Source organism: Nerophis ophidion, linkage group LG15 (genome assembly GCF_033978795.1).
Source record: "Nerophis ophidion isolate RoL-2023_Sa linkage group LG15, RoL_Noph_v1.0, whole genome shotgun sequence".
NCBI classification, from domain to species: domain Eukaryota; kingdom Metazoa; phylum Chordata; class Actinopteri; order Syngnathiformes; family Syngnathidae; genus Nerophis; species Nerophis ophidion.
The window spans coordinates 11,282,820-11,293,322 of NC_084625.1; the positions used below are offsets into that span (position 1 = coordinate 11,282,820).

Consider the following 10,503-nt stretch of genomic DNA (forward strand, 5'->3'; position numbering starts at 1 on the left):
CGGTCCGCAGCTACAAAGAGGTTGGGGACCACTGCACTTTGTAATTTTATGCATTAAAAAAATATGTAATCTCATGTAGTAATACAATATGTAATTGTATGCAGTGTTGTAATATGTAATTTTATGTAGTAATGTACTACGCAATTTTATGTAGTAATGCAATATGTAATTTTATGCCTTAATGTAATTTGTGATTTTATGTAGTAATACAATGTGTAATTTTATGCATTATTTTATTTTGTCGTAATACAATATGTAATTTTACGTAATAATCTACTACGCAATTTTATGTAGTAATACAATATGTAATTTTATGCATTATTTTATTTTGTCGTAATACAATATGTAATTTTACGTAGTAATGTACTACGTAATTTTATGTAGTAATGCAATATGTAATTTTATGCCTTAATGTAATTTGTGATTTTATGTAGTAATACAATGTGTAATTTTATGCATAATTTTATTTTGTCGTAATACAATATGTAGTAATTTACTACGTAATTTTATGTAGTAATGCAATATGTAATTTTTTGCCTTAATGTAATTTGTGATTTTATGTAGTGATACAATGTGTAATTGTATGCATTATTTAATTTTGTCGTAATATTTAATATTTTTCTATTTTGTTTCCATTTAAAACCCATTATTTACTTTTTAAAAATTTATCCAAACTCTGTACACTGCTGCTGGAATTTTAATTTTCCTGAAGGAATCCATAAAGTACTATCTATTTATCTAATTGGTGCAAAGGCCTTTCCTGTGTATATAATTGAACTACGTTCATGTTGTGTATAATGTGTATTCACAATATGTTGTACGAAGGACATTTCAATATTTTTTGGAAGTTTATATTTATTTTGTACTTGACATTGCTTATAGGGTTAGGCGCAATACGTTTTCAACTTCAGCCTCAACCCTTCCGGTCTGCAACATTTTTTTTTTTCATTTTATGTATGTTTGTTTGTTGACCGAGGAACAATAAACTTGAAACTTAATTGTATGTAGTAATTTAATTGTGTGCCTTAATGTAATTTGTGATTTTATGTAGTAATAAAATATGTAATTGTATGCATTATTTTATTTTGTTGTATTACAATGTGTAATTTTTTGCAGCAATGTAATATGTCATTTTATGTAGTAATGTCATTTTATGCATTATTTTATTTTATGTAATACTACAATATGTAATGTTATGCATTCATGGCATATTGTAATTGTTTGTAGTAATGTAATGTTATTTTATGTAGTTATGTAATATGTTTATACCGTACACCTAGTTTCTGTTATGTTCTTATTTGACTGTTATATTTTTATTCCCAATGTTGCTTTTTATTTTTATTCTTCCATCCATCCATCCATTTTCTACCGCTTATTCCCTTTCGGGGTCGCGGGGGGCGCTGGCGCCTATCTCAGCTACAATCGGGCGGAAGGCGGGGTACACCCTGGACAAGTCACAACCTCATCACAGATTTTACTTTGCTACATTTTTATTCTTATTGTAATATTTTTCTATTTTGTTTCCATTATTTACTTTTTAAATTGATCTAAACTCTGTACACTGCAGCTGGAATTTTAATTTTCCTGAAGGAATCAATAAAGTACTATCTATCTTCAGTAGTACGGTGATGTAATGTGATTTTATGCATGAATGTAACATTAATTAATAGAGAATATTAGTACTGTGATTTTGTGACGTAATACATGGAACAGCAGTAATGTTATTAGATATGTTAATACAGTACAGTGATGTAGTAAATACTTTGTCCAATGAGTACTGAATTTGCATATTGAATAATTACAATATTATTATTTTTAAAATTGGACTAATATCCTCCACAACATTAAAATGTGTGAGTCTATTAACACTGTCCATATTTTTTTTTTACGTCAGTCTTCATCAATTTCACACATTTTACACATAAAGGAAAGTAAGGTGACCTCAACCGCGTCTTCCGGAAACCACTGACGTCAGAGCCGGACGTTCCTTATAAGGACAAACCTCGGTGGCTGCTGGGTTGTGTGGGAGGTCTTTGTGACGTCACTGCAGGGCTTAGTAGAGTATTGTGGTACTGATGCACAAGTACTGCGAGTACCTGTGAAGACAAAGTACACGTTTTTTCACCCCCAGATAAACTTTGTGGATTTTTTAAAATGTTGAAGATAAAAGGAACATTGTCTTCTTCCCTGCTGCTTTTTATCGTCCTGCTGGGGACCACCGTCTCAGGTGATTTTTTTTAATATTTGACAAAACGCGATCATAAACTTCTTTTCCGTCATTGAAACTAACCCGCCGTAGCTAATAATTGTTTTTTTAATGGCCTCATGTCTCTTCAAATGATTGTTTATGCTTCTTGCATGAGAAAGCATTAGGAAATTATTTAGCAAAAAAAAAATAAAAAATAAAACGTTCGTTTGATAGTAACGAAAAAACTAAACCATAAATACCTGTTGTTAAAAATGCTATTAATTTCCATAGCATACTTAAATAGTTCAAACGATGCTAAATGATCCAAAAGGACAAGTTAGGAAAATCACAGTAGCGTTTGTTTTTTTTTTCAGCAATTTTAAATTGTTAGAACAACACTACTGTAATTTTTTTAAAAAGTATTTCACCAATTAATCGCTTCTGACGAATGGTAACAAATACTTATTCGTATTGTCGACTAAATTATATTTCTTGTGAAGTTCATCTAAACTACATCAACTTTTTGTATTTAACTTAAACTACATTTGTTTTGTTATTATAACTTAAAGCTAATATTTCACCCAAACTATATATACAGTATATATGTATATTTTCCATTTAAATTAGATTTTGTTTTTTAATTCAAACGATTTTTGCCATTACCCTAACCATTTTTTTTAAATTATTGTTTTCACTTTAACTGTATTTATTCATCATTTTTACTTTAACTACATTATTTTTGTATTATGTTAATTTGAAATATGTATTTAAAAAAAGAATAATTTTCACCCAAATTATGTTTTTAAATTATTATTTGCACTTAAACTGTATTTATTAATCATCATTTTCATTATAACTACATTATTTATCTATGATTTTAAATTGAACTAAGTATTTTTTAATTATTTTTACTCAAATTATGTATTTAAATTATTATCTTCACTTAAACTGTATTTATCAATTATAATTTTTATTTTAACTACATAATGGTTTTGTATTATTTTAAATAGAATTATCTATTTTTAATAATTTCCACCCAATTCACGTTTTGAAATGTTTGATCCATCCATCCATTTTCTACCGCTTATTCCCTTTTGGGGTCGCGGGGGGCGCTGGCGCCTATCTCAGCTACAATCGGGCGGAAGGCGGGGTACACCCTGGACAAGTCGCCAGCTCATCGCAGGGCCAACACAAATAGACAGACAACATTCACACTCACATTCAAACACTAGGGCCAATGTTTGATTTCACTTAAATATTAGTCTTTTTCAAATCAACCTACAATACACCAATCATAATTAGTATTTAAATTACATTTATTTTGTATTATTTCAACTCTGTTTATTTACCGTCATTGTCACTTAAAATATTTAGTATTGCTTCTACATCAACAATATTTTTTCTCATTTTCACCCAAACGTTGCTTGTCACCTTTTTCATTTAAACTACATTTGTTTTTTAATATTCCCAGTTAAAACTATATTTTTCCATTATTTTCAGTGAAGTTATGAGCGTTGTCATGGTGATGTATTTATTCACAGGCCTTGAAGTGACTCATAAGCTCGACACGTACTTACGAACAACATATTTGCCTGTTATTTGCAAGTAATTAAGTCATTACGTGTGTTATTTAAGATGTTTTTGCTCCTTAAATTATGAATGTTCATCAGTTAATATTGCTCAAAGTATTCCAAACATTTGCTGTCTGATTATTCCACAGGCCTCTATCCCACAGCACAGAACGTCACCTGGAAATCCACAAACTTTAAAAGCATTCTGACCTGGCAGCCGTTCCCAAGCGATTACTCCTACACCGTGGAGTTCTTCGTGTAAGTCCTTTCAGTCCATCTGGGACAATCTTTTGAGACACATGATATCAAATCAATCCTCATCACCTCGTTTACTGCAAAATGTGCTACAATGCTGCAATAGTTTGTCGTTAACGTGTGCCACTGGGACACTTTTCTTTATAAACAATGAGGAGAAACACAATTAACTGGAAAAAACAAACATGGATTAGATTTAAAAAGCACTTTTAAGTGTTTTTACACTGAGAAGCTGTGAGCCCCGCTGGCAGCAAGGGTCTGGCCCGAGGACACAGCGGCAGTGACTAGGATGGCGGAATCTGGATCCGGACCAGGAACCCGCCAGTTCCTGCACGGCCGCTCTATAATCTGAGCCATGCTGCCCGCTGTAGGACAAAAAGGAGAAAAATAAACAACTTGAAAGGCGGCTGGGACAAAAGGGAGACAAGAAAGGACTTGTGCAACGGAATGCATGGAAATGCTCGCAGGAGGAGAAACAGGAATGGAAGTAGGAATAGAAACAGGAATGAAAGTAGGAATAACAACGAATGTAAGTAGTAAAAAAAATGAAAGGAGGTAGGAATAAAAAGGAATGAAAGTATGAATAAAAAGGAAAATAAGTAGGAATAGAAACAGGAATGGAAGTAGGAATAAAAATGAATGAAAGTAGGAAAAAAATGGAAGTAGGAATAGAAACAGAAATGGAAGTAGGAATAAAAAGGAATGACAGTAGGAAGAGAAACAGGAATGGAAGTAAGGGAAACAAATCAATGAAGGTAGGAATAGAAACATGGAAGTAGGACAAACATGAATGTAAGTAGGAATAACAACAGAAAGGAAGTAGGAATAAAAAGGAATGTAAGTAGGAAGAAAAAGGAATGGAAGTAGGAATAGAAACAGAAATGTAGGTAGGAATAAAAAAAAATTGGAGTAGGAATAAAAACAAATGGAAGTAGGACAAATATGAATGGAAGTAGGAATGAAAACAGAAAGGAATTAGGAATAAAAAGGAATTGAAGTAGGAATAAAAACAGAAATGGAAGTAGGAATAAAAATTAATGGGAGTAGGAAAAAATGGAAGTAGGAATAGAAACAGGAATGGAAGTAGGAATAGAAACAGGAATGAAAGTAGGAATAACAACGAATGTAAGTAGTAAAAAAATGAAAGGAAGTAGAAATAAAAAGGAATGGAAGTATGAATAAAAAGGAAAATAAGTAGGAATAGAAACAGGAATGGAAGTAGGAATAAAAATGAATGAAAGTAGGAAAAAAATGGAAGTAGGAATAGAAACAGAAATGGAAGTAGGAATAAAAAGGAATGACAGTAGGAAGAGAAACAGGAATGGAAGTAAGGGAAACAAATCAATGGAGGTAGGAATAGAAACATGGAAGTAGGACAAAAATGAATGTAAGTAGGAATAACAACAGAAAGGAAGTAGGAATAAAAAGGAATGTAAGTAGGAAGAAAAAGGAATGGAAGTAGGAATAGAAACAGAAATGGAAGTAGGAATAAAAAAATTGGAGTAGGAATAAAAACAAATGGAAGTAGGACAAATATGAATGGAAGTAGGAATGAAAACAGAAAGGAAGTAGGAATAAAAAGGAATTGAAGCAGGAATAAAAACAGAAATGGAAGTAGGAATAAAAATTAATGGGAGTAGGAAAAAATGGAAGTAGGAATAGAAACAGGAATGGAAGTAGGAATAAAAAGGAATGGAAGTAGGAAAAAATTAATGAAGGTATGAATAGAAACAGGAATGGAAGTAGGGGAAACAAATCAATGGAGGTAGAAATAGAAACAGGAATGGAAGTAGGAATACCAAGGAATAGAAGTAGGAAGAGTAAAATGATTGGAAGTAGGAATAGAAACAGGAATGGAGGTAGGAATACTAAAGGAATGGAAGTAGGGGAAACAAAGCAATGGAGGTAGGAATAGGAACAGGAATGGAAGTAGGAATACAAAAAGAATGGAAGTAGGAAGAAAAAAATGATTGGAAGTAGGAATAGAAACAGGAATGGAAGTAGGAATACAAAAGGAATGGAAGTAGGAAGAAAAAAATGATTGGAAGTAGGAATAGAAACAGGAATTGAAGTAAGAATAAAAAGGAATGGAAGTAGGTATAAAAAGGAATGGGAAAAGGACAAGCGGTAGAAAATGGATGGATGGATGGGAGTAGGAATAAAACAATGAATGGAAGTTGAAATAGAAAAATAAATGGAAGTAGGAATAGAAACAGGTATGGGAAAGTAGGAATAAAAAACTGAATGGAAGTTGAAAAAAAAAAAAGGAATGGAAATAGGAATAAAAAAGGACAGGGAGTAGGAATATACAAGAATGGACGTTGAAATAAAAAGAAGAATGGAAGAGGGAATAGAAAAAGGAATACATGTGGGAGTAAAAACAGGAATGAAAGTAAAAAACAACAACAAAGGAGTTGTAGTAATAATAATGCATCCGTCTAAAGATGTTAGCCTGTGCAAACTTACAGAGACAAGAAGAAAGTTCCTCACTGTGCTTTCAAACACCACTAAATGACAGCAGGTGTGTCCTGTCACTAATTGATGATTGACAGCAGGTGTGTCCTGTCACTAATTGATGATTGACAGCAGGTGTGTCCTGTCACTAATTGATGATTGGCACCAGGTGTGTCCTGTCACTAGCGCAGAAATACAGCAGGTCCACTGGTCTAAACAAAGCTTATTTAAAAGCCAGAGTATAGAATGAGTTGTAGGGCGGGACTTAAATACTTCTCCTGAGGTAACATCTAACTGTTACTGGAAGGACATTCCAGAGTCCTGGAGCCCGAATAGAAAACACTCCGGAGCCTGCAGACTTTTTTTGGGCTGTAGGAATCACTAATAAGTTGCATTTATCGGAACGTACAGACATATACTGTACATACATACATACATACATACGTACATACATACGTATTTGGTTATAACGTTGCCTAGCGACAGCACGTAGAGTAGATGCAGGGCCAAGAACTGATCTTGTGGGTCTCCACATGTGACCATAAGGTGCTCAGAGATCAGGTTGATACACAGTGAGTCCTTTCAGTGAGATCGCTGCTAAACTAAGAAATCTTGACTCATGAAATATGACTCATGAAGAGCTTTTGGAAATGGATGAACTTCTGCCTAATATTCACACACACACATAGTATAATCTCATACTACCACCACTAAATACAGTACTAATACTACCACCACTATATACAGTACTAATACTACAACCACTAAATACAGTACTAATACTACCACCACTATATACAGTACTAATACTACAACCACTATTTACAGTACTAATACTACCACCACTATATACAGTACTAATACTACAACCACTAAATACAGTACTAATACTACCACCACTATATACAGTACTAATACTACAACCACTATTTACAGTACTAATACTACCACCACTATACACAGTACTAATACTACCACCACTAAATACAGTACTAATACTACCACCACTATATACAGTACTAATACTACAACCACTATTTACAGTACTAATACTACCACCACTATATACAGTACTAATACTACAACCACTATTTACAGTACTAATACTACCACCACTATATACAGTACTAATATTACCACCACTATATACAGTACTAATACTACAACCACTATTTACAGTACTAATACTACAACCACTATTTACAGTACTAATACTACCACCACTATATACAGTACTAATACTACCACCACTATATACAGTACTAATACTACCACCACTATATCCAGTACTAATACTACCACCACTATATACAGTACTAATACTACCACCACTATATACAGTACTAATACTACCACCACTATACACAGTACTAATACTACCACCACTATATACAGTACTAATACTACCACCACTATATACAGTACTAATACTACCACCACTATATACAGTACTAATACTACCACCACTATATACAGTACTAATACTACCACCACTATATACAGTACTAATACTACAACCACTATTTACAGTACTAATACTACAACCACTATTTACAGTACTAATACTACCACCACTATATACAGTACTAATACTACCACCACTATATACAGTACTAATACTACCACCACTATATACAGTACTAATACTACCACCACTATATCCAGTACTAATACTACCACCACTATATACAGTACTAATACTACCACCACTATATACAGTACTAATACTACCACCACTATACACAGTACTAATACTACAACCACTATTTACAGTACTAATACTACCACCACTATATACAGTACTAACAGTCACACCACTATTTACAGTACTAATACTACCACCACTGTATACAGTACTAATAGTTACACCACTATATACAGTACTAATACTACCACCACTATAGACAGTACTAATACTACCACCACTATATACAGTACTAACAGTCACACCACTATATACAGTACTAATACTACCACCACTGTATACAGTACTAACAGTGACACCACTATTTACAGTACTAATACTACCACCACTATATACAGTTCTAATACTACCACTACTATAGACAGTACTAATACTACCACCGCTATACACAGTACTAACAGTGACACCACTATATACAGTACTATTACTGCCACCACTATACACAGTTCTAATAGTGACACCACTCTAGACAGTACTAGCGGTGACACCACTAATACTACCACCACTATATACAGTACTAATACTACCACCACTATATACAGTACTAATACTACAACCACTATTTACAGTACTAATACTACCACCACTATATACAGTACTAATACTACCACCACTATATACAGTACTAATACTACCACCACTATATACAGTACTAATACTACCACCACTATATCCAGTACTAATACTACCACCACTATATACAGTACTAATACTACCACCACTATATACAGTACTAATACTACCACCACTATACACAGTACTAATACTACAACCACTATTTACAGTACTAATACTACCACCACTATATACAGTACTAACAGTCACACCACTATTTACAGTACTAATACTACCACCACTGTATACAGTACTAATAGTTACACCACTATATACAGTACTAATACTACCACCACTATAGACAGTACTAATACTACCACCACTATATACAGTACTAACAGTCACACCACTATATACAGTACTAATACTACCACCACTGTATACAGTACTAACAGTGACACCACTATTTACAGTACTAATACTACCACCACTATATACAGTTCTAATACTACCACTACTATAGACAGTACTAATACTACCACCGCTATACACAGTACTAACAGTGACACCACTATATACAGTACTATTACTGCCACCACTATACACAGTTCTAATAGTGACACCACTCTAGACAGTACTAGCGGTGACACCACTAATACTACCACCACTATATACAGTACTAATACTACCACCACTATATACAGTACTAATACTACCACCACTATATACAGTACTAATACTACCACCACTATATACAGTACTAATACTACCACCACTATATACAGTACTAATACTACCACCACTATATACAGTACTAATACTACCACCACTATATACAGTACTAATACTACCACCACTATATACAGTTCTAATAGTGACACCACTCTAGACAGTACTAGCGGTGACACCACTATTTACAGTACTAATACTACCACCACTATATACAGTACTAATAGTGAGACCACTATATACAGTTCTAATACTACCACCACTATATACAGTTCTAATACTACCACCACTATATACAGTACTAATAGTGAGACCACTATATGCAGTACTAACAGTGACACCACCATACGCGGTACTAATAGTGAGACCACTATATAGAGTACATATAGCACTATATGCAGTACGAGTCGTGACACTACTATACACAGTACTAATAGTGACACCACAATATCCAGTACTACCATGATTTGATTTACATGGACCCCGACTAAAACAAGTTGAAAAACTTATTTGGGTGTTAGCATTTAGTGGTCAATTGTACGGAATATGTACTGTACTGTGCAATCTACTAATAAAAGTTTCAATCAATAGTGTCACCACTATATCGAGTACTAATAGTACAACCACTATATAAAGTATGTATAGCACTAAATACAGTACATATAGCACTATATGCAGTACGGGTAGTGGCACCACTATATACAGTACTAATAATACAACCACTATATACAGTACTAATAATACAACCACTATATACAGTACTAATAATACAACCACTGTATACAATACGTCATTATAGGCATCCGTCCATCAGTTCCCTCTCCGTGGCGCAAACAGTGCAGTACAGTATACAGTACGTATAGCACTATAAACTGTACTAATAGTGCCTGCACTATATACAATACTAATAGTACAACCACTATATACAATAGTAATAGTACAACCACTATATACAGTACTAATAGTACAACCATTATATACAGTACACTATATGCAGTACGAGTAGTTACACCAATATCAAGGCTACGAAGTTTGAAAAGCGTAAT

At 33.4% G+C, this 10,503-nt stretch overlaps 2 protein-coding genes and 1 long non-coding RNA gene across 3 annotated transcripts in view; 1 reads left to right on the plus strand and 2 right to left on the minus strand.

The window, feature by feature from the left end:
* The window catches only part of steap2 (STEAP family member 2, metalloreductase), a 50,356-nt gene extending 48,271 nt beyond the window's left edge, over positions 1-2,085 (minus strand). Inside the window, exon 1 of the mRNA XM_061921509.1 lies at positions 2,003-2,085. The gene's annotated coding sequence lies outside the window, so the exon portion shown is untranslated. The remainder of the gene's footprint in view (positions 1-2,002) is intronic.
* f3a (coagulation factor IIIa) overlaps positions 2,068-10,503 on the plus strand; it is a 20,772-nt gene continuing 12,336 nt past the window's right edge. The window contains exons 1-2 of the mRNA XM_061921513.1: positions 2,068-2,227; positions 3,909-4,017. Coding sequence (XP_061777497.1) covers positions 2,155-2,227; positions 3,909-4,017 — 182 coding nt within the window. The 5' untranslated portion in view covers positions 2,068-2,154. The remainder of the gene's footprint in view (positions 2,228-3,908; positions 4,018-10,503) is intronic.
* On the minus strand, positions 3,899-6,655 carry LOC133569283 (uncharacterized). The gene is made up of 3 exons (XR_009809785.1): positions 6,481-6,655; positions 4,238-4,379; positions 3,899-4,046 (listed from the first exon to the last, which is right to left on the minus strand). It is a non-coding gene; the product is annotated as an uncharacterized LOC133569283 (long non-coding RNA).